At 47.4% G+C, this 23,980-nt stretch overlaps 8 protein-coding genes across 8 annotated transcripts; 3 read left to right on the top strand and 5 right to left on the bottom strand.

The window, feature by feature from the left end:
* Window positions 1-392: 392 nt before the first annotated feature.
* Window positions 393-3,258, top strand: HO133_010493 (uncharacterized protein; the record flags this gene model as incomplete). Its single annotated transcript, XM_037301345.1, has 5 exons — window positions 393-808; window positions 862-1,577; window positions 1,635-2,376; window positions 2,888-3,080; window positions 3,127-3,258. The coding sequence occupies 5 exons, from the start codon at window positions 393-395 to the stop codon at window positions 3,256-3,258; spliced, it is 2,199 nt and encodes a 732-aa protein (XP_037152979.1).
* A 2,426-nt stretch (window positions 3,259-5,684) lies between these two features.
* Window positions 5,685-7,749, bottom strand: HO133_010492 (uncharacterized protein; the record flags this gene model as incomplete). Its single annotated transcript, XM_037301344.1, has 6 exons — window positions 5,685-5,980; window positions 6,039-6,600; window positions 6,658-6,861; window positions 6,916-7,091; window positions 7,144-7,499; window positions 7,562-7,749. The coding sequence occupies 6 exons, from the start codon at window positions 7,747-7,749 to the stop codon at window positions 5,685-5,687; spliced, it is 1,782 nt and encodes a 593-aa protein (XP_037152978.1).
* A 3,273-nt stretch (window positions 7,750-11,022) lies between these two features.
* HO133_010491 (uncharacterized protein) lies at window positions 11,023-13,177 on the bottom strand (the record flags this gene model as incomplete). The annotated part of the gene is made up of 3 exons (XM_037301343.1): window positions 11,023-11,666; window positions 11,734-12,967; window positions 13,022-13,177. 3 exons carry the CDS (start codon window positions 13,175-13,177, stop codon window positions 11,023-11,025), a joined length of 2,034 nt encoding a protein of 677 aa, XP_037152977.1.
* Window positions 13,178-14,815: 1,638 nt separating this feature from the next.
* HO133_010490 (uncharacterized protein) lies at window positions 14,816-15,884 on the bottom strand (the record flags this gene model as incomplete). Its single annotated transcript, XM_037301342.1, has 6 exons — window positions 14,816-14,966; window positions 15,026-15,132; window positions 15,188-15,293; window positions 15,346-15,397; window positions 15,463-15,795; window positions 15,878-15,884. The coding sequence occupies 6 exons, from the start codon at window positions 15,882-15,884 to the stop codon at window positions 14,816-14,818; spliced, it is 756 nt and encodes a 251-aa protein (XP_037152976.1).
* Window positions 15,885-18,150: 2,266 nt separating this feature from the next.
* On the bottom strand, window positions 18,151-18,676 carry HO133_010489 (uncharacterized protein; the record flags this gene model as incomplete). Its single annotated transcript, XM_037301341.1, has 2 exons — window positions 18,151-18,598; window positions 18,651-18,676. The coding sequence occupies 2 exons, from the start codon at window positions 18,674-18,676 to the stop codon at window positions 18,151-18,153; spliced, it is 474 nt and encodes a 157-aa protein (XP_037152975.1).
* Window positions 18,677-19,612: 936 nt separating this feature from the next.
* HO133_010488 (uncharacterized protein) lies at window positions 19,613-20,360 on the top strand (the record flags this gene model as incomplete). Its single annotated transcript, XM_037301340.1, has 2 exons — window positions 19,613-19,649; window positions 19,705-20,360. The coding sequence occupies 2 exons, from the start codon at window positions 19,613-19,615 to the stop codon at window positions 20,358-20,360; spliced, it is 693 nt and encodes a 230-aa protein (XP_037152974.1).
* A 397-nt stretch (window positions 20,361-20,757) lies between these two features.
* Window positions 20,758-21,666, bottom strand: HO133_010487 (uncharacterized protein; the record flags this gene model as incomplete). Its single annotated transcript, XM_037301339.1, has 1 exon — window positions 20,758-21,666. The coding sequence occupies one exon, from the start codon at window positions 21,664-21,666 to the stop codon at window positions 20,758-20,760; it is 909 nt and encodes a 302-aa protein (XP_037152973.1).
* A 452-nt stretch (window positions 21,667-22,118) lies between these two features.
* HO133_010486 (uncharacterized protein) lies at window positions 22,119-22,529 on the top strand (the record flags this gene model as incomplete). The annotated part of the gene is made up of 1 exon (XM_037301338.1): window positions 22,119-22,529. The coding sequence occupies one exon, from the start codon at window positions 22,119-22,121 to the stop codon at window positions 22,527-22,529; it is 411 nt and encodes a 136-aa protein (XP_037152972.1).
* Between the last annotated feature and the right edge of the window lie 1,451 nt (window positions 22,530-23,980).

Here is a 23,980-nt window from a genome sequence, read left to right as displayed (position 1 = left end):
TCGGTTTCGATGTGGAGAAAGCTCCTACGAATTGGACCCGTATATTGTAGGGCTATCAATCGTGGAACACGTGTTGGCCGCGCAAACGACTATTCGCTCCGGAGCCTGCCGCTCGAACTCTCCGAGTCTCCGCGACCAGCACATCTTTCTCTTGGCGATCCCACTCAGCCTCATCCTCGATGCCTCACACTCGACAGCGCAGTCTCGACCTCAGTCTTCTTCAATCTGACATCGCATAGCCATGACTTCAACGAACCTCACATGCTCACATGGAGGGAGGCTCAGGCTCTCAGACTGACCTTGATTCTGATCCGTCATGCTGCTGCCTCGTTCGTTGTTGATGCACTCACCTCACGTCTGCCCGTCCCTCCATTCTGAGTCCATCAGCAAAGATGGTCCTCCCGGGCTGGAACATCTCCGAGCCCATCGACCTTGCATACAAATTATATGAAGTCGTCGAATCTCTTCGAAGCGCACCCGAAAGCGCCAAAGCTTTCGTCTCCAAGATCAATAACTTCAGTGGCAACCTGAAGGAATTGCAAAGAATACTTGAAGACGACACCACGTCCCGTTCTTCTCAAGACCTCGAGCATTTGCGCGCCACTATTGTGGAATGCCAAGCCTGCGTTAAGCGTTGTGAGGAGTACAGTGAAGGGTTTGGAAAGCTCACCAAGGATGGAAGGGGAAAAATGGACGGTGCGGGCCAAGCGGCACGCTGGGCTTTGCAAGAGAAGAGGGCGGCGAAGTTGAGGGAGGAGATTGATGGGCAGATAGGTAATATTGGGTTGACGCTTGCGATTAAGACTTTGTGCGTTGGCTCGGCATCAATACGTTTGACAAACCAGGGCTGACAAACGGCAGTGGAGACGGTCGGACAAGACAAGGCTCCCATTTAGGGACGGAAGGTCTGAAGCCTCCTCTTCGATCCGGTACCATTGCCAGCTTACCCCCATACTCCTCCCCACGGTCCAATTGGACCCAAACAGAAAGTCTTCAGCACGCAAAGACTCCGGCGGAGCTTCTAGGCCTCGGCACCCAGCACAAGAGGAAGACTTCAGACACAGACATACCTAACTTCCAATTAGAGTCAGAGGGTAGCGGCGGCAAAGGGATGATTACCTCACTACAAACCAACTTGGCTACACTGCATCCGTTGACAGAGCCGAATGAGCGATCTGAGCTGGATTCAAAAGAGGCACTGAAGCCGTTGGGGAGCCGCCGGAATACAACCAATGAGGTTGCTGTGTCTCCGACTGGGCTCGGCATGTCTAGTACTTTGTCAGAAGGCTCGAGCGTGGCTTCTCGAGACTTTACAAGCCCAACGATCTCTTCCCGAAGAACCTCCATGACAGAAGTCACGACCAGCACCTCGAGACGTGACTCCATCTTGGCCCTGGAATTTGCAGTGATGGAAATAGCAATGGAGAATTTAAGTGGAGTGAAAGTCTCCTACTACAAAGCAAAATCTAAGATATCGTACGCTGTTTCGACAATCGAGTCATTCCGCAACAAACAGACTGGTCGCCGCTACATCATCGTCTCGCCACCCATAAGCTCCAACATCAAATTGTACTTAGGTACGTCTAATCACTGCCTCCTAGCATAGTCAATATGCTGATATTCTTACCCTCTAGTACCTCCGACCGAGCGAATCATAGCTCACAGCGAACATCCACAAGCATACGGCTCTACTACCAGGCACAGAGTCAAGTTCATTGAGCCGTACCTTTTGAGATCTCAGAAGACTTCATCAGAGCGCCAACCCACAAATGCTTCAACAGCTCTGTCTCCTTCTCTCACACCAGTGTCCTCAGCTGCGAGTATCGTTAGCTCAAGAAGTCTGGGTTCTCCTGTCATCGCCATCGATGGAGGAGTGCTTAAGGAAGAGTCCCGGCGCCAGGAGTACGACTTTGAGAACGGAGACGATTACCGAAGATTTCAAGAATTGCTTATGGGTCCCGACGTGAAGCTGCAGCTTCAAGTGCCAGTCCAGTCCATCACGGCAAGCAAATACGGGGAGAGCAGGCCCACTAAAGAGAGCCGATTGCAGTACTTACGCTTGTGGCAGTCCGGTGGGCGCCAGACATTGATGTATTTCGCGAATTCCTCATTGACTAAGTATAGAGAGTACAGTATGGAAAATCTTCGCCCTGTTGAGTCGAAGCCAAAGACCATGATCAAACTGGAAGTCCATTTGCCTGGCCAGGTCCGACGTAGATCAAGTTCCAAAAGTCCTCTCATCATTGCTAAGCCATCGGCGCAAGAGCAGGCTAAGGTCGACGGATACACGGATGAAAACGACATGGTAGATTTAGATTATCTGTCAATAGAGTTCAGCTCTGCCCAAGATAAGGCTACATTTCTGCGCGAAGCAAAGTTTCACGGCTCCGTGGAGCAGCCGACAGTATCACCCTAAGCTTCTAACTCAAGACCTCCCACACAGTGAGCCCAGAAGCCAGAGCCAGATTCTATAGTCAATAGGAGCGCCGATGCCTTGGAAGGGCTGAGCATGTATCATCGTGGCAACTCGCAACCTTTTCAAGGGCGAGTATGAGCGCTCCTACAGAGCTGTCTCGGAGCGTTTTGAGTCGATGATGAAGCACCCGAAGAGTTGCCGAGAGCAGCGAACAGGCATGCAAATCGCCAAGATGGGGGGAGAAAGAGTTGGTTCAGACAGAGAGACAAAAAAGTTCGAAGCATCGACTGAGCATCGGTCTCTCACTTGAGTAGTCTACCATGAAAGCAGGAGCAAGACTGAGCTCAAGACTGCGTCAAGCTTGCCGCGCAAATCTCCTCGATACCCCTGGGGGCAACCAATATCTTGTCATATATGCTGGCCCTCCTTGCACGATGGAAGTCCCAGCTCAACTACTGACACGCAATAAAGCTTTCTCGTTGAAGTGGACATCATAATCAGCCATGGCGTCTCGCTGGTTCGAACTCGTAAAAGAAGAAAGGCAGCGAAGCCCGCAGGTCAGAGCTACGATGACTTCCTGAGCGTGGAGCGCAAAAGCGTTGGGAAGAGAGAGCCGGAGACAGTGTGCAACGAGGTCCAGGGCTCAGCTCCTCCAACCTCAGCTGTTAGTGAATGTGGCTCACAGCAGTCTCCATTTACTCTTAATGAAGACGATAGGGGAAGTTGAAAAGGCGATGGCGTACCGGAAACAGCAATCTTCCAAAGGGCATTTTGATGCGCGCACACCGGCTGGGACATCTGCGCGACCGTCGATCATGGCGCCACGGCTCGGAGTGAAGTGAGGTTGCGACCCTTGCGTGACGGGGTGGAGACTCCCGCAGGCTAGCGTAGATGAAGGCGTGGAGCCAATGTAAGGAATCGACGGCCTGGGGGGCCGGGAGACTGAGGAGTTTTGCTGCCTTGGGCGTTGTCGACTGTTGTGCTATTCGAAGGGGGAACTTTGAAGCGCTGAGGAAGTGTACAGACCTCGTTATGGAGTGTGGTCTGGATTTGGAGCTCGGGGGATTGGGGAAGATACCAGGAGATGTACGTGGGGGTTATGCTTATGTCCTGTTGGCTAGCTGACACCTGGTCACAAAGCTCCGAAACAATGCTGGATATTTTCTTCTGCGCTGTCGCCCCGTCAGAACCAACACAAATTTCGGTGAGCTCGCTCGATAAGATACAATACCCTACGGGATCCGTCTCCCGCGCTTCAGGCTTGACTGTGTTGGGCGATGGACCGGTCGTTCTTGGTAGCCCGTGTGAGAACTTTTCGGCATCCCGACACCTAGCCAAAGTCATAGCTTCGAGCTTCCGAGTAGCGTTCTCGTGACTGGGACGCTGGTAGAGTTTGGTGTGGCAAAGGCCGAAGTATTTGTCGCGAGCGGCCGTGTTGCGGATGAAGTCTGTAATTCGTAATGCCGAGTTATAGGCGGAGATGAAGTCTGTGCCGCATGCCATCGAAGGCTGTATACTTCCAAAGGCTTTGTGCCGTAGGCAGCCGAAGCGAGGACAAAGAGCAGTCGCTCATAAAGCAGTACACTGGACGAAATCTGAAAATCCAAAGACCGATACAAGAAAGGTTCGGAGTACACCAGCGACATCATGCGCTTTCAGTCAGCGTGTGGTTTGTGTTGCACCATGGAGACCATGTTCGGCATGCCATACTTCGTCAAGAAATCGATGTACCAAGGATCTGTTTCATAGCCATCCAGATAGATTTGCCGGAGGCCATCGAGGGAAGCGACGCTGAGCTCATTGAGGCCTTTAGACCGACAGTTATTCCATGCATCTGATGAGCTGAAAGGATAGCGCGTGATTCCCGCTCCATGCAGGGTGCCCGGACTATCCATGCCGTGCCGGATGAGGATGAGGAGGTGGAGTGGGCAGCAGGTATTTTCAAGAGACGGGAGAGGAAGGCTGGGAAGATCATAAATTTGGAGATCGAGGATAGCAGTAATGATACAGCTGCGGTGGAGAGGAAAAGTGATATTTTTGCGGTGGTGAGGTCTCCATCCCCACTCCCCTTATACACATACTAAAGGGCTAGGGGTATGGCTTCATAGAGATTCCTGAGCTCTGGACTCATTCTAGAACCCGGAAGTCTCCTGGTGGTAAGGTAGTCTCTAGGTACGAAGTCTCCCACGTCAGTGTACACATGTTCCGGTACTATTGGTTCAAACCATTTGCTGGATACTTGCCGATAAAACGTTAAGCCCACTTCCTTCTGGATCAGATCGGAGCCTCTCGTCCATCCTCCTATACTGCATCCTACAGGACTCGTTGTGCCTGACACGGCGTGCGGTTCAATGCGGTCGCCTTTCCCGACCCGGCGGCTTTCGAACGATGGGTAGCGGGGCGATGAGGCGATGGTGCTGGGCGTTTGTGAGGGGGAAGGGATGTGTGGCGGAGAGAATTTTGCTGTGAAATGTGTGTGGTTTGCTACGATCCTGTTTCATGTACTTCTTCGGGCCAACGTTGGTCTTGGGGTCGTTTTGGTAACGGTTTGACGTCGTGGTGCATGTTTCGAGGATAGGATAGATAGGTTTTGTTGCTGCTGCAATTGATGGTCCGAGATGACTATTTGAGTGAGTGGAGATTAAATTGCTCGTTGCAGCTACCTACACTCACGTTATCACTTCTATCGTTGACGACGCAGGTATCGAGCACTTGGATTTGTTGTTGCTGTGCCAAAGGTGTGGAAAGCTGGTCTTGAGATTCAGGTTTGTCCGGACATAGAAGGTGACTAGGCCGACAAAGGGTGAGTATTTTGGTTATCAATGGGTCAGAGGACAGAAGCGGAAGCTGCGTTATTGGTATAACAGTAGTCGTGTGCCCTTTTCCTCCAGTACCCAAGTTTTCACCCGGCGAATAGTATTCTGATCCATGGTACTCTTAGTTGTGATGACAGCCTTATCAACGGGGCTTTGCGTGGCGTGGTTTTCAAGGTCTTGTCACGCGGGTTAGGATAGACGAAGGGATTTTTTGTTGCCCTAGATCATGCAGTAGAAGTCAATGCTTCTTTGAATGTTCTTCTCGCTATTGCCGCGCCCTCGTTTCCCTGTGTGCAATACATCGAAAGCCAATTCACTGCTAAAGATGCCGTTAGTGTTGAGTTGGGCGACCAACTGTAGGGCCATAAGGGAGACAAGATGCCATTACCATTAGACGGGAAGACTGAATAAGACACAGGATGAAAACTTTGGTGCTAGATGACGGGTCATTCTCAAGCCTCACTCCAGCCTCCGCCACGCTCTCTTAGACCTTCGCGAGGGACACCCCTCTCCGCAGCCGACCACTTTTCTTCCTGGGCGTCAGCGCTATTTTTCGTTCCAGGACTCTCCGTCTCAGCATCTTCGTCCTCCTCGCCTTTGGGCATCTGCGGCTTCCCGCCCATACTGGCTAGTACTACTTCGTTGTCGGCAGTTGGTGCGTCCATGATGCGGAGCTCTTTGGCAGTGAACATCTTGGGCATAATTTTCCAGCGGAGGGGGATGAGGGCGATGATGAGGACGGGGAATCCTAGCGGACGAGTTAGTGTTCGATGGGTCAGAGTTTTTTAGTTGGTCGGGAGAGATACCTATCCCTGCGATAGTCTGAGAGACGCCTACAGTGGCCGTGATGCCGAAGATTTGCCAGAATAGATAGAATAGGATCCTTTTCTTGGGTATCTGCAACAGAGGTTCATCGGGCTGGACGAAGCGTGGCTCGCCGATGAGGTAGATTATTTTGGCCATGATACCGTTCCCTTCAAGGCCACCCCAGCCAACGACGAAGAAAACCCCAGCAAAGAGTGCTCGTGGTATCAGATTTAAGACGATCAAGATCGGTCCTGTCATTGTCCCAATGATGGCGAGACCCATGAGGAAATGCGACACGCGCTGCTCGACCACGCTTTCGGCAATGATTTCTTGCTGGTGGATCTCACCGCCGTCGTCCGTCTTGATGACTTTGAGTACGCTCTTGTAATTCGTCATGCAGTCGGTGTGCACGGGAGCCTGCGGTACAAGTCCGTTTGGTAAAGGAATGTCGATTATGCCAGCAATGAAGCTTGTACATCCGAGTAGGAAGAAGTCCCAATGGAAGCCACCTGGTTTCCTGAGTGGGAATTGCTTCGCTTGCGCTGCGACACTACTTTGGTTCTGTCGATTCTAGTCAGCGACCATGTTTGCACCCAATGCGATCCAATTACTGCGTACATGATCGTAATAGAAAAGAAGCATGAGCAGGAATCCAATTGGTAGAGCAACAAAGATCCACTTGACCTCCAGGTTCCAAAAATCGATAAGCCAGCCTCGATCGACGGTCGGATAGAAGGCTCGAGTATGTGGCAACTTGCTGACGTTGGTGGCTCTCAGCTGACCGGGAAAGTGAGCGAATCCTGTCCAGAAAATGGTGGCGATCTGTCAGGTATGGGTAAGCTAGCCAAAATCATGCATACTTCGAAGTGGGCTCACGGGATAGGCGTAGTCCCCTAGAAAACCACGAACCCACGGCCGGAACCACATGCCGTTGCCGACCATCTCAAGGGCGTAGACGGTGAAGAAGAACATTAATGCGATGGTTACGCTCATGAAGCCGTCCGTGGGGCCATCACTCTCGAACTCGGCGATGAGTAGTTCCACGCCCTTGACTACAGTTTTGATCAGCCTCACGCGAGGGAGCTGACACATCTCAAGACACACTGCAATATATAATCCCAACATACGCCCCGAATGACTGGCTTGAGAAATCGGTCACATAGCGCATGTAATCGCAGAAATTCCAGATCGCAAAAAGCCAATGGAAGATTGCCGCCCAGATGGCGACCCAGGTCATGAACTGTGGGTACAAAGCCACGTCGTATCGTTTTATTATATCAAAGATGGTATAATTGAATAAGGATATCAATCCAGTGATGCCGACGATGGTCAGGGGCTGAGCGCCTATGGTGCTGAAGACGATGCATGCTAATGCAGAGGAGAAGAGCGCTTCATTAACGCCGTAGAAGCCGCCGGTGCGGCGGTTCATGTCTAGGATGAATGCTAATGCTGGCAAAATACTGTGTATCAAACCAACATTAGGCTCGATCTTGCCTTGTCCGGAGGAGGGTGGACCACAAACTTTACAAAATATATTCGAACTGTACCAGCGAAGGTCCTATAGTTCATCGCGTCGGTGATATCACTCCAGTAGTATGGTAACCGCCGCTTGACATCGTGATACATACCCCAACCTGGCCGCAGCATTCGATATTGCCGCCACCCAATCGAGTTGTCGAAGGAGTAGGGGTCTGGTGTTTCAGTGGCCATCGTGGCGACATTGCAGTGATATCAACAAAAGTTTTGTAAAGCAGGCCGCCGATGCAGAATATATAGGGAAGAATGTAGATAGGCAGGTAAAGATTAATTTCCCCATTTGTTGAGGGAGCGAGATCTCGATGAGGTAGATCGAGGTCCTGGCATGACGTGATCCGGGTCTCCCTCTAGCGGCTTGGCATCCTGATCTGCCGTTTACCCGCGGCTTGGCGCGGGCTCGAATCTCAACAAGCAACGGATATAATTGTACTCTCTCACGAGGTCGCTCAGGGTTGAGACTGGCCTATCAGGGAAGCAGTGCTCCCATCATGAAGCTAGGATCATATTCTTACAACTTTGCTGCCTCCTAAATATCTAGCTTACCATCTGTATGGGGTAGATAGGCTTGCCAATTTCGTAGCAAAGATGGGGTGAATTTCGAAACCCGTCGGGTGAAGGAGATGGTAGGGACCACGGGAAAGTTCAGCACTGGACCGATTGATTCCCAGCATTTCATGATAGGAGGGTGATAGAAAGCTCGAGGTCCAGGCGAGCTTAGCGTTAGTATCAAAGGGGCCAGCTGGATTATTGTCGTACCAACGGCCTACTGCCATCGTTTCTTCCAATCACAACATACGTGCTACCCTTGCATCAAGAGACTGCTACTGCCGATAGGGGAGAGCTCCTTCAATTTCGCGTCGTGCTCTGATTATCTTGGCTGCGAATCAACGTCTTCAGAGAGACCCTAAACCATTCCCATTACTACGACTGCCTCTCGAAATTCGCCAGCAGATCTATGGCGAGGTGCTGAAAGGTACAAACCGCACGGTCGGCGTCAAGTCTTTCGATATCTTGGCCTTCAAGGAGGATTATCCGAACCGTGACATTGAAACTTTCTGTGGAGATCGAGCCTCACCACACTGGAAGAATCCGGTGTCAACATTCGAAAATGAAATGCCCAATATCTACGGTAAGGACACAACTACCGGCTCACTCCTCGTGAGTAAATTGATATACGCCGAGATTGTTCCAATACTCTACCAGTCGCAGTTATTTTGATTTCGGCATCAACGTCTTCGGCATTGTTCCCTTCTTGCGCAAGATGTCACCCTTAGCTCGAAAGAATGTCCTCGGCATCCACATGGAAATCTTTTTCCTTCCATCAGTCATGGTCAGCAGGACTACCATCCACCATCACTGGCACGTAAGGGATAACGCGCAGGATTGGGGAGAACTTGTGCGTACATCGCGAGCCATCTCCAGCTCAATAATCTCAGCATCAACGTCAGTATGAACTCGTGTAAGCCCGCCGATCCTCCTGTGGACCTTTCGGCGGCTACATTGGGTCAAAGATTCGGTGCCAATCGAGGGATCACGAAGATTGTCGCATCATGTCAGTCCTAATGGACACGGTCTAGAGGCTGTGTGGCGTCCCGGGGTTCTGGGCTTTCGTGAAGCATCCGAAAGACATAAGCCGGGACCGGATGACGTTGTCGATGGAGACGTGAAGGGGGCTAAGCGTGGTTTGGGAAGGCTGTTCGGGTATTTGAGAGGAGAGATGCTCGAGAAGTCCACCAGATCTGGTCCAGGTTTGGAAATCGGACTCGTTTTCGCCGGTGGGTCGGGGGGCGGAGCTGAGGTGGTGGTAGATGAAGGAGGAGGACGAGGAGAAGAAGAAGGTGAAGAGCTCCACGCACTTGCAGACCGCGTCACGCTGCTGGCAGGCGAATTTGCCGTTGCTGCTATTGTCGCGCTGATCGTCGCACTGAGCGGTTCCGCCTCACACGCATCGTCCGTCCGCCTGTCCCACCTCGTCACCGCTCGACGTCCCCCTTTTTTTTTTTTGGGTTTTTTTTTTTTTTTTAAAAAAAAAAAAAAAAAAAAAAAAACTTTTTTTAAAAGAAAACCCTAGGCCTCAGATTAGGTGCAAGGATTTCCACCGCCAAAAAATTGATTGTTTCATCTTCGATCGAGCATTGTACCTCAATTATCATTTTGCATGGGATGTCGGAGAGAGGGATAGATGTTGTGAAGATGTAAAATGGAGTACAAGGCATTCAGATCGGGCGGACTATGGTCGACATGAATGTATGTAGACCGCTGGCTCTAGAAGAATGTTGCGGTCGGGAAACATGGAAACACGCCAAGACTACCGCTACGGCATTTGAAGTCTCCATCCATCTAATGAACACCATAGTGGCCCCACCACGTTGTATCAGATTTTTTATATTCATCTCCATTTCGGGAACATTTCCATCGTTTTAGTAGGCTTTCAGGCTGAGACAGCTTGCCAACTCTGTAGACGCCATGTGAAGAGAGACCTAGCGTCTTTGGCGTAAACTCTTGTCCGTTCTGATGCTGTAATCGGTCGAATTTCTCTCGCATCTGCTCTCTGCTCGGCCTTGTTGTCCGCCTCGAGAACCCTATCGACGACAGCAAAAGCAACAATAAAAGCATTATCCTACTCAACCACTTCGAATTTAAAATCCATCACCGTCCCACATGGTCGACTGCACCCATTACTCGATTCCACCCTCTACTTTATTCTCTTAACGACGTTTCGATTAACGCCATAAAAGGGAACATCTCCTTCAAACGTCATGACGCTCAACAGGCCAGTGGTGTTTCACTAGGCTCGCTGGATTGATACGTCGGCTCCACTCGTCACCCCATGGACCTAACAAGCAGCCCTGGACCACTTATATTGCTCGGTAGTCTTGCCTCTCGTAGTTGCCAGCGCTCTAGTCTCCACTACATTGGGACTCTAAGAAATCCTGAGGAAGAGGATAAAAGCCTGAATTGGCCTGCCGAGCCAGTCAACCAAATCGTATTGGAGGGCCACTGCACGGCATCCGTCATTTCATCTCCTCTGTGTCTCTTCACCTCAAACTCTTCACCATCCTACTCTCATCGTCCAAAGATGCCCTGTTTCGTCGCTGATTGCGTGGCCGCTATACTTAATGCATGAGTGGAGGCGTGTTAATAATATCTGGATTGATGTGAGAATGTTTGGAGGGAATGACACTGCCTCGGAGAAGTGTCAAACAAGGGCGTTGCGTGGAGTTAAATGGTGAAAAGGACCTGTTCTATAAGACCCTCTATCCGTGCAAGTTGCGATGAATGCTTTACAGTATATCGAGGATTCATTGGCAGGTAAATGATCTTATCATTTTTTGATTTTATTAATGTTTTCCTCTAATATACAACCATGACTTTCTCGAATTTGCGCGAAGTTGCGCGAAATTTAAAGCTTATTGCTTCCTCGAAGCAAGAATCCGCTCTGGTTCCTTACGCTCGACCCTTCTCTTTTCGACTTATCTGTTTCCTGCGTAACTGAATCTGCCGAGCGTTCAGCTTTCTCGCCCTGGATTTTCGAGCAACATCCTGTTCTAGCTTTAAATCTTGCTTCATCAGCACAAGCTGCGCAAATACCGTGCCGTCTCCCGGATCGAAGCCAAGAGCTTTCTCCATGTGCTCTACCGCCTGCACTGTATCCCCCAGACGCTTGAGCGCAATGGCCTTGCAATAGTGGACCTTGAGGTAATCGAGCTTTTGGTCCTCCATCCAGTTGTGCGTGTTATCGCAGTACTTGTGGCAGCGGTACAAGCAGCGGCAGTGTATGACATCACAGTCCTCCTGACTGCATTCCAAAACAGAATCCGTCCACTCGTGAACCTCCTTGTACTGCTGGGACATCAGGTAACCGGCTGCGACACTTGCCTGAAGCTTAAATACAAGGGCATTGATGGCGTCCCTAATGTAGTAGTCTTCGAATGTCTTTGACCCGATCGTGAAGGATAATTCCAAGTTCTGATTCAGTACGGCAAGCTTGTCGAGAGCTTCTCGGTATTTCGAAGTCGCCAAATGGGAAATGCCGTTTCGGAGGAGTCGATCGCCCTTGCTCTTCCAGTTGCAGACTACTTGGATCTTTCCTGTGAATGAGAGTGTCAGTCTATTCTGTCTAACAACCGAGGGCTATTTCTCCATAGTTTTTCATACCTTCCGCCTTCTCAATCTGCTGCCGTTCTTGTGATTTCCTTGCCTCCTCTTGATTGGCTCGCCTGGTGACAAGCCTATCCGCGCGTTCTTGCCACGCTTCGTATACACATTTTTGCTCTTTGTTGAGGGGCACAAGACTGTCTGCTTCCCGAAGGTCTCCCACAGCCTCCCACACATCCCCATGCGTGTAGCTGATATGTGCAGCCACGTGAAGGACTTCGGCGTAAACGACGTCTTGCCAGGACGCGACTGTTAAATGGTACTGCTTGTTGTGTCGATGATCATAAGGGCGACGAGGATCCATAGCGCGCTCTGTGTATATCCGAGCCATTCTCAACATACCACTCTTCAAATACACCAAAGCAATGCGACCTAGTAGTCTGACTTTGAGGTTATGCTTTGCTTGTTCGGCTTTCATCTCAGGAAATGGCCCGTTTTTCATGACGAAGTCACGCTCGTCGTATCGCCAACAGCAGGAGCGCACGTTCATGAGAGCTGTCTTATACAAATCAATTGCTTGCAGGAGCCGGCCTTTGCTGACATGCTCGTCGGCTTCAGTGAGAGCCACCATGGCGATTCGAATGATGTCCAAAGCGGTGGGGGAGTCCTTGCAGACACTCATGATGATACTACCTTTGTAGCTACCGCTCAAAGGGCCTTCGACTTGGGCCCCTCCGAAGCTATGTAGCTGACGCAGTGGCTCAAGAAGCTTCCGCATTCGCGCCAAACCAGCTGGACTGCAGTCGATCTCCGTCTCCTGTCGATTCCAAATGGCAGGGTTAATCTCGATGTAGAACGCTGTGTCTCGAAGTGGGCTGTAGTGTCTCTTGGTCGACTTCAACAGAAGTCTACAGAATGTAGGCAGCTCGTCGCTACAGAAGATGTATTTCCAAGGTCGTTGGTCCTCAGCAGCGTCCGCACCGCCGGCAGTCTCGCACAAAGTAGGCCGACGATATGGCCAGCCGTTAAAATCAACAGGATCGAGTGTCAGCATCATCGAAATGTTCCAGAAGCCATCAGCTTTTGCATCTTTAGCTATCATTTGCAGCCCAAGCGCTTCGAGTTCGTTTCCAAGACGTGAGGGTCGCCGAGATGTCAAGCACACAAAGTTGTTTTCACGTCGACATAGATCGACAGACTCCTCGTGGATCCTACTATTTGTGCAAAGGATTGCAGTATAAAACATGTAAGTCTGATCGGGACCTTTCTGTAGAAGGCGTCGATTCCTGTCGAACTGTGAAGAAGCGAGTTCAGTATACGTTGAACGTTATCACGGTAGAAGACCAACCTCTCTGCTATTCACGTTGTGTTCCCTCTTCGTGTGTTCTGCTATCAGAAGAGGTCGATAAATCATTTCCCGAATCTCTGCGGGTAGTCTCATGAATGGTGAATCATCCTTGCTGCGGACGACTGTAGCCATAGCTCCGGAATCTGGGATATCCATTCTGTATTTGAGCTCTAGTACAAATGTTAGCCAGGCTTGAGGAGTTTAGACACTTTGGGGGATCGTAGATAAGCGATGCTAGAGCTGCGTTACTCTGCACGATAGAGCTCATATACGTTGTAGCACATCACTACTGACCTTGGTCGATGTGTGATTTCTCGATAGCAAGGGCACGATCTTGTCAGGTTCAAGCAGTGATGTGGTCGATTGTCTTTGAGTGTAATCAAGGTATGAGCTTGTGCAGGAAGAATCCTGTCCGAGATGCGAGGACAGAGGAAATATATATAAAAAGGAGGAGGCTTCTGAAACGCATCACGGCGCTTGAAAACCGCACTTCGCCGCTTCTGAACGTTCTTTTATGATAGATGTGTTAGAGAACTGCTGTGTTAAGCAAGCAGGATAGGATAACATTGCTCTAACATTATCGGTAGAGCTCGGTCTGTCGCTATGTGAGCGTCAGCTGTCGTCTCGAGTCCGTATAACACGAAAATCTGACTCAGAGACTTAATACAAAAATTTAACACAAAAATTTAATACAAAAATTTGACACAAAAATTTGACACAGAAATGTATTTATAGACAGCATGACCTAGATAGTGTTATAGGTCATGTTCGAGACAACTTTTTAGGTTTGCGTATGTATTTGTATAGATGGATGGTAAGAGAGAGGTAATAAGTGGGTCATGATCGCTCAATGTGGTACAAGGACTCTGTAATGAAATGAAGAAGAGACCATGGAGTGACAGCGCACTTATACTCGTGGTGCGATAAAGAACATCGTAGGTTTCATGTTTGCGTTTGTTGGATACGGGTGGGCTGGGAAGTTTGCTGCTATGAATCTCACCATTCGGCTATCCTATGACAATCTCCCATAAAAGGCAAAGTAAGGCGAAAGCAAACCGAGGAAGCTAGGGAATTGGACGGATGTAGCCGCCACGATTGAGAGAGCTTTTTGAGGGGTTAACATTGCCTTGCGCGATGTCTTCACTTTCGGGATGCAAACAGTAGTTGGCGATAGAAAGACCGGTTGGTGGCAAACAGGGTGTCAGGGAGTTCGGCGGACAACACCGGTCTTTCTTAGTAGCAACAAAAGCAGTGATAATCTGGTAGTCAATCAATCCTTCCATTGTGCCCTGCTCGGAGGTGCGAGTACTTTACCCCAAAGGGGAACGAGGGGTCAAAGCCGTTGACGCAACCGATGTCAGATACGCCCGAAGCCATGCGGGGTCAACTTCAACATTAGGCGAACCAGTAGAGTAGAGAGCAGCCCGACGCGGCATGGAGTCGTGAATGATCGTGGGCAAGGCGATCTTGGGAACGAAGAATCGCGTATGGCGTGGTGGTTGTGGGGATGCGGGTTAGTTCGAGAAGCTCTTGGCCTCTTTCTGCTTCCTCCATCTTGACCCACGGCTGGAGCTGGCGTAAGCAGGAGGAAGTCGGAGGTCAAATTTCGAAGACTCGATTTCGAGCTCGGGATGTTGACTACCCTTTCCACCCCTGTCATACAAGCAGGCCATGGGAATTTGATCCGAACATGATCCAACCTGGCTATTTGGCATGATTGAACAGTCTCGAGTGAATACAACATGCTCAAATCATCTTCAACAATGAGTCTTTTCCTTCGACAGTTGCATCTCATCACGCCTGGAGTATATCGGCCAACTCTCCGAAACCGCACTTCTCGTCTCCACTAGTGCCATCGATGAAGAAGTCAACCTCGTCTCGCACCTGATCTATATTCTCTGTGAAGTCTTCCGTCGTACGCTGTACATAAATAGTCTTCATTCCCCTGTTTAACCATTCAGACTTGGCAAAGGCAAACGATACCCAGAGGGGAGGAAAACCCACACAGTCTTAGCTGCCCTCAAGTCATATGCATGTGCAGCAACCATGATGGCTTCTGAAGGGGCCACTTGCATTAGTTCTAGCGCTTTGGTATAAATCTCGGCATCTGGCTGGGTGAAGGTTAACTAGGAGGTTGGCCTAGGAATCCATGATGACTCAACCGACTTTTGTCTTTCCTAGCAGTTGCGATGAGAAGAGCATGTGGAAGGGGAGATTTGAAGCCTTCATGAGATCGAGCTGCAAGCGCGTGGATCCATTTGCGAGTACAACGCTATACGTGGTAAATCAATGTGTTCCCAGGCTATGCAGTAGGGCCACCATACATGAAGTATTTCTGCTTCAATCTCTCAAGTGCAGATGCTACATCCGGCCACCCTTCACAGCGATACTGCTTCAGCCACGGTCCTTCTATTCTCATCTTGTGCTCGGTCAAGAACTACCTCTCTGCTCATGCCAGGCACCAACAAGCTTTTTCCTCACTCCATCATCCCATTGCGCAGGCGTCACTCCTCGAGCAAGTAGCAGCCAATTCAGCACCCGCCGATGCGTGACGTCGATATCCTCAACAAGCTGAGAGGCATCTCTGCGCGTTCGGGTCTCCTTGAAGAACCCAGCGCGCCAGTCGGCTGCCAGTTGAGGTAGTGACTCTGAAGGGAGGGCTGGGATCGAGGGAGCGCTCTCAAGAGCAGGGAGGATGGAGGAATACCAGTCAACGCAGGTGCCCATGAGGTCGAAGACGATGGCCTTGGGGACTGCTGGCGACGTGGATACTGCTGACATTTTAATGGAGGTATCAGTATGAGCGAGTAGAGAAGGAATCAATGATGTTTCTTGTGAGATCAGCGGCACGCTCACGTGACATGGTGGGGCAAGATTTCATGCGCTTTTTTTCCTCTCAAGCAATTCCTGTAATCTCATTGAGAATCGAAGTCAAATCACAGGTATGCAATGTCTTGGTAATACCTGGATATGCAGTTACTGCTATAATGAGACCTATCACTAGATATGGTAGTCTTAATAATATCTAAGAAAGAAGGATATCTATATATCCGATAAACGCCGACGCCGAGGCAACAAATTTAACCGAGATTCTTCCCCCACATTCAATAGCTTCCTTATATTAATTATTAAATAACTCTACTATTAATAGTTTAATATATCTTAAATTGCTATTCTATCTACTTCTAATAAGAATAAATTAAATTAAGCCTTAAAGTAGTAAAAAAAATCCACGAAAACTAGTAAGAGATAGATATTTCTTAAAAAACGTAATAATCTTCTTTAGCGTATTTTACTACTTTTAGAGTATTAATTAATAATAATTAAGTATTAAATAGCTATTAGTTATCTTTTAAGTAATTTATTTCTTATTTTATATACTATATTTAATCTTATATAAACTACTACTATCTAGAAAATACTTAAAGATAATATTAATTTATATATCTCTATTTAAAGTTCTCGTAATTCTTATTAATACTCTATAACTATATTAGAGTTAAAAATCTTTATTACTATTATAATCTATATAAGAATCTTTTACTTTTCTACTATTTATAACTATTAAAGAATTAATAGAATTATATTTATAATTTTAATTATTATAGAGAAAATAGCTCGAAATCGCTATATTCTTCTTCGAAAGTATATATATTATTTAAATCTCACTTAAGAGAATCTTATTATTATTAAAATAGATTAATAAAAGTAGTTAATATAGTATAAAAAACTTCTTTTATTTACTAGCGAGATTTAAAAGAATTAAGATCTTAGAATCTCGAGTTTTTATATAGCGATTAATAAATATATAGTTAAAAAGATAAAGCGTATATCTTATTCTACTATAACTCTAGATAAGCTAATTAAGAAGAGATATAAGCTCTTTATAATTAATAATAAGAGCTATATCTATAATTATATATAGTATTTCCCGATATAGAAATTAGAAGATAGGCTAAAAACTAAAGAATTTAGAGAAATATTAGCTATAATATTTAAATTAGCTATAAATATCCTCTTAAAGAATATTATTCTCTTTATAAATAACTATTTCACTTATTTGAAGCTGACTATAGCTTTAAGAGATAGAAGAATTACGATATATAAAACTATAAAGTCTACTCGACGAGATCTTTTAAAATTACTTATAGAGATAAAATAGATATTTACTAAAAATATTCTCTATAGAGTCCTTACTATAATAGTTTAAGATAATATTCTTATAATAGTTTAATAAGATAATAATCTTATTTTAAAACTTATTATTAAATATAGTGTTCGAGAAATTAATAATTATATCTTTAAAAAAAGAAAACGTTCTAGTAAAACTAATATAAATACTTATATTACTTTATCTACTTTTAAAAAGAATAAAAAGAATATTTAAAAGAAGGAATTTAAGATTTCTAAGCTTTTTTACTATTATAATAAGTATATAGAGAAGATAAATCGATTTAATACTCTAGTAACTATATATACTTCTTAGCGAGTCTATAATCGTAATTAAATATTTTTATTCTACTAACATTTAAATAAGAGTCTTATAAATACTTTTAAGCTCTATAAATTAATAGAAGTTACTTAAGAGTATTAGAAATTTCTCGAAAGTATAATAATAGAGTTATTAAAAGAAGGAGATATCTATCGAGTAAGGCTAAATCTCATCTCTATCTCTATACTATTAAAGATACTATAAGATAATTATAATTAATAAGACTTAAAGGCTATTCGGGCGTATCTTATATATCGTAAGAATATTTAAAATAGAGGTTTTAGACGAGAGATTAGTGGGAATAGAGATAATACTTCTAAGATACGCGGGGGATATAAAGTATATTAAGTCTTTTTTATATCGCAAAGAAAATTACGTAAGACGATTTTATAAAAGAAATAATATATTAAACTCTATATAATAGATCTAGACTATATTTATTAAATTATATGAATATAATAGGGTAGTAATCGAAATAATGGTGCGGAGAAAATAATTTATTGCCTCTCGGCGTTTAACGGATAGAGAATGCCTTCATATACTAATAACTAGGCCGAATGAGTACTAGTGGTAGCGAGTGTTGAGTTGTTTCAACACAGTGTCTTATCAATCGGAATCAAACGTATCATATGATTTTTCACCTCTCGAAGGATGTCGCATTCGATGTCAAAGCTCCATTCTTAACCTCGGTGTCCAAAAACAATGACCTGAACCTCCCCAGCGCCAGCCGCTGACAGACGACCAAAGCCTGAAACTCCCGCGCCCCACTATCCATCACAATGCTACACATAATCTTTAATGCTGTGCACGCCAGATCCAGGCTCATAGGATGTTGCGCAATGGATTCCATCTTGAACCTGAGGTCGTACCTGGTGACATCGAATGCTTCAGGGACGCTGCCTTTTGGTTGCCCTTGGAGCTTGAAGATCTGTTCAAGGACTTCGAGGATAAAAAATTGGGTTTGAGCGTCGGTGCCTAGCTTGGCGCCGACTTTTGGGAAGGAGAGGAAACAGTGGTCGTGGGGGTCATCGGTTTCAATGGAGACTGCGAAAGGCTCGTCTGGCCATCCTCCTTCCCACTTAGGTCTGAAGACCACGTGTCATTGAGTGGTAATTTGGAGGTCCATTAGGTACGTACCCGCTTGTGCTATTGAAATTGGTCATACTTGGCGGTAGTACCAGGGACTGTGGAGAGTCGATTGAGGACAGAGGCGACGCAATGCTCTCGTGAAATAGACCAAGGTAAAGGAACAAATAGATGAGTCCAAGATGGACTGTATGTGCTTGAGCGTGTACCTGCATGATTATGCAATGCAGGTTCAAAGATTGGAAAGGTGGGATTAAGTACAAGAAGATCTTTTCGGTGTCTCCTTAGACCATTCTTGTCGTCTATCGCCTAAGAACGTGAACCGACAGCGTGATCGATCAATCTCCGCGGTCTTCCATCCATGCAGCAAGCCAGACATGCATTAAAAACATTTTTCTTCAGCAATGGAAACACTTTCAAAGCGTTGTGGGGTTCCCTAACGTATCAATCAGGTTGCTCAAGTTGCGCCATGGGCATCTCAGAGACTAAGACTCCTTCGCAGTACAGAGACATTGAGCATAGTAAAAATACAAAATGGGAAATCACGCTCCCTTTACTTGTCGTTGACACCCAGGGAGCTGGAGCTTCGGCTCAATCGCTCCCGGGGGCAGCACGGATTGCTATTAGCTGAAGGAGACAAAGACGGCGCGGACCAGTACGGGAGTTGAAATCCCAGAAATTTCTTTGGACTGAGAACAAAGAACCAGGTAAAACGATATACGAGTTGAAGCATCGATAAATAGTCTAGCTTTGAGGGAAATAGAATCATTAACAACGCAATGAGTTTTTCGAACGCTGCTAGCGTCTCGAACTCTCGCGAATGATCTCGGGACTGCCCGGATAGCGCACCCAGGACTATGAGCGGGCCGGCTCTGGTGTCCTCGAATCGTGACCTGTCATGACGTAAGAACAGGAACGGGAGACTTCAAATACTCTACAAACGTCTTAACACCTCATCCAGTTTATACCAATCAGCCTACCGTTGGCCACCTCTTTTCCTCTCATTAGGCATCATGTCTACCAGCAATCTCAAACCCCTCATCCTACACGGTCCGCCCCTCTCTCTTGCGCTCCATCTACTCACTCTAATAAAATCCTATTCTAGCCCACAACACCGGTCCTAACCCATACAAGGTAGCCATAGTGCTCTCCGCTCTCAAAGTACCTTACACAGTCAAGTTATGGGAGTTCGGCGACGCACCAAACGGCGTCAAAGGCCCAAACTTTCTGAAGATCAACGAGAATGGCCGCGTGCCGGCCCTTGAGGATCCAAATACCGGTGTGGTGTCTTGGGAAAGCGGTGCGGTCATCCATTACCTCCTGCGTGTCTACGACAAATCCAACAAACTGGGCCCGAGTGGTAAAAGTCCCGGCAGCGAACCGACCAATCAAGATCACGTCGACTTTAACAAATGGGAATTCTTTCTTGTCAGCAGCCTTGGACCTATGATGGGGCAGGTGAACTGGTACCGCCATTACAACCCTACCAAAAACGAAGATGCACTATCACGGTACGAAGCACAAACGTACAGGACGTTTGACGTGTTGGAGGGACAGCTACGGAAAAGTGGCGGGGAGAGCGTTTTGCCGGGTGGTTTCAACGCTGTGGATGCGCACTTCTATCCCTGGGTCAACCAGTACACGTATGCGGAGTTGAAGCTGGATAAGTACCCTAAGATTCAAAAGTGGTTGGAGGTGATTGGGAAGATACCGGCGGTACTGGAGGCGTATGAGAGAGTGCCGAACGGCGAGAAGGCTTAGATGGGAGACTTTCAGCGGTATGTAGAGCTCATTGGTCGATCTTCAATTTGACGACTGATGGATGGTGAAGCGATTGAGATACTTCAGAAGAAGCAGATTGAATTGCAAAAGCACGGAGGTCATCTAGTAAAGCTGCAAGTGTGGGTAGAAATAATGTACAGAAGAACAGACGCCCAGCCTGAAGCCTCTTTGAACAATTCTAATATCATCTGCATGTGCGCATGTGAATTGACCACATAATACTTGATCAAGCAACCATCGTCATCGCATCTCCCGGAGAAATCCCTTCATTCAATCCGTTTGAAGCTGATATAACGTTCCTTTTCCTCTGTTTGTCTCCCATGGATAGCTTGTGCTCCTCACTTCCATATCGATTGAAACTTGACCGCCGCTGTGATCAGTGCGACGCCAAGAGCTCATACTGGGGATTGATAGAGCTATTCTCTGGTAGCAGAGGCAGTAGATCAGCTAACGCAACGCCTTTCGCTCGATCTGTTTTGCCCTTCAGGCAATCATCGTGGAGGGTTAGCTCATAGGTGGGGCCTCGGACTCCGAACTCATTCATCGGTCGCTCCACGCCAGATACCTTTACAAGATCAACCTCAAGGATATCCAGAAAATGGTGATTTTGGGAAAATTGTTCAAAATCCCCTGCTTTCCCGGAGTTGCTAGGCCCGAAATCGTAGCGTGCCACAATCGTGTCCTCATCGGGGATGAATGCCTCGCAATACTCGTAACTAATCCACTCCATAATTTCTCTCGTTCGAAAGTAGTCCAGTAGGTGCATAGATGCCAGGATCTCATACCGAAGCTTCGACTTGCTTTTCCCTGATAGGTATACCGTACTCATGGCCCGATAGTAAGCCTTTAGGAAGCGAATGCGACTGAAAGGCTCAAGAGTACGGTTGCCACGTTGGTCTCTGAGGATCCCGGTACAAGCGCAGAGCCATAGTTCCCTCTTCCGTTGGGCAAAAATTCCGGCCTCGAAGTATGATAGGGCGAGACACGCGTAATCAGCGTTAGACAAGAGTACCTTTGCGCGTATGATAGCTGCTTTGGCTTTGTCCTCAACTGACGACTGACGATCGACTAGGCTTGACTTTGCTCTGGCATCGAGGAGCTGACGTGCTTGATCGTAACATTCGATCGTCCGAGGAAGTACCGCATCACATATCGAGGCAAGATGGTAACGCCATATTGTATGTAAGTGGTGAGACGTATGGCTCAAAGCGGCGGCTGAACTAATATTGTCGACAGATTCGAAGACGCGAACGATGAGTTCATTTGATAGGTCTGACAGTGACATCTTTGTTGTAACTGATGGGTGGAGGGAGTGTGGTTGATAGAACTTATATAATATTAGTGATATCTGTTGAGCTTACTAGACTTCAGCGGTGTTGTGAACAATGAAGTGTGAATGTGCCTCGACGTCCAAGGAAATGGGTAGCTGATGCCAGCGACTGTGTTGAGACACTTTTGTGTTGACAAGATCTAGTGCCTTCCATTCAGCCTTCCGCCTGATGCCTGCTCCTTTGTTCCTCAGTCAATCACTCCCGCCAGTACTGCCAGTTTCCAGCCTCGCCCACCGTCTTATTTCTCTGTAGTAACAAGAACGATCACAGCCTGTGCCAACCAACCGATCAACTTCCTTCTGCCAATGCTGTTGTAAAAAGATTTTGCACATAGTATCAGACCAAATAGCATATTTTCCTACCCATGCAGAATTAACGCGCCTTAACGCATTAATTAGTCCGTAGAATGGCGGCACAGTTCCTCAGCCAGCTGCAAACTGTCAGCAGTGGAAATCTACCCAACGGCGCAGAATGCATGATCTGCTGGGAAGAGTACGGTACTGTTTCTTCAGATAGCGGCGTTATCGAGCATGCAGTTTTCCTACCATGTCTTCATCACGTTGGTTCCGAATGCATCGCTGTGTGGCTTTCGCCTGATGGTGGGCAGGGGAACTCTTGTCCCATGTGCAGGACTGTCTTCTTCCCTGCACAAACCAGGTATGACGATGGCGATGACGAGAATGATGATGAAGAGGACGAGGACGACCACGTCGATGGATACAGTGACTCTGATGAAGACGGGAGTGAAGATGAGGATGAGGATGAGGACGGGGATGGGCCTGATGAGGCTGATGAGGCAGACCTACGGGAACAATAGATCTCGGATGCGCTCCAGAGGATCGCGTCTTCCGTGGAGATCACCAGAGATGAAGGGCTACAGGGCCTGCAAGCGCAAGAATGGTACGGACGTTGGTCAACTCCAACAAACCAAAAGATTGAGGATAGCCGAAAGCATGCAAGACATTCTCTGCTAAGACCACCACCGAAAGGCTACAGCGGCGGAGAACACGAACAGCGGCCACACCGGTTCCATTAAGTACCAGCCGATTTGGAATCCAAGACTGAGAAGCTAGCGTCGGCATATCGTTCTCTAGAATTTAGAGAGACGCTATTGTACTTGACTTTGTGGGAGGCTGGCGTTCGGCTTCCACCATTGCTTACCCCTCATAATGGCCTACACCACGACCCTAGGGCGGCTCTTCTTTGGGAACTTGGTCAAAGGGGCACTTTCAGTGCCACTCAGGCGCTACCGGTGTATCTGGGAATGTCAGACCGCCAGTCCTGGTATGTACATCGGCTGAAAGGGGAGGTTTCCAACTGTGAAAACTTGTCTGCAAATCCTCGTGGATATTGGTTGACGGGACTTGACTACAATGCATTAAAGCAGAAAAGAGTCTCGCATATCCAACGTAACAAACGAAGAAATGAAAGCAACATTAGATAGAAAGTTCGCAAGTCTAGACCCCATAATATCTGCCGAGACGTTCAGGTTTCGCTTACTGTAAGCACGGCTTTCCCAGCAGCTTCTTGGGGGGGGGGGGGCAAATTACCGAATCATACCCCCAACGTAGGAATCCTTACCGATTCATACCCCTGCACCAAATCACACCAAAAAATGGGGTATGATTCAGTAATTTGTCATTGCTTGGGGTATAATCTGACGAGGGTCTTGAATGATAGCTTTCTGGTATGAGACGGTTTGATGAAGGTGGCGGTAGTGGTAGGCTTACTGAGCGTCCGGTAGTGGTCTTTGACTCCATTATTGATGACGGTGGTATGGTGCGTTATGGTGATGGTCGGGTTTGGCCTTCGAGGAGTCGAAATCTCGCCCACTCGGCTTTCGTCTAATGTTTTTAGGCTGATAGATTTCAAATGCGGTCGGAGAAACTCCCTTACTTCTATGATCGAGTAGGCCAGCGGATTATCTCCTTCGTAGTTTGAGGCCACTTTGATAACTTACATATTAATACCCCATATTTGGGTGAAATTTGGTGTAGGGGTATGATTCAGTAATTAGGGGTATGACTCGGTAAGGATCCATTACTTTTGGGGTATGAATTAGTAATTCGCCCTTTTTGGGGGCAACAGTCAAATCGCGAAGAATCCCGACATCACGCTCAACATTGGTCTCCAGTCGCAAAGCTAAACGCAAGGCAATAAGCCTCCGCAAAAGATACTTCGTTTCATATCGGTCGAAGTCACGGAGGTAGAGACTGGATTTTTTTCTCGAAAGGCTAAGCCCCAGATATCGTTGCGCTAGTGCTTATT

The sequence above is a fragment of the Letharia lupina genome, assembly GCF_014066315.1.
Source record: "Letharia lupina isolate WasteWater1 chromosome Unknown contig_9, whole genome shotgun sequence".
In the NCBI taxonomy this organism is placed as follows: domain Eukaryota; kingdom Fungi; phylum Ascomycota; class Lecanoromycetes; order Lecanorales; family Parmeliaceae; genus Letharia; species Letharia lupina.
This window is presented reverse-complemented; position numbering and strand designations above follow the sequence as displayed.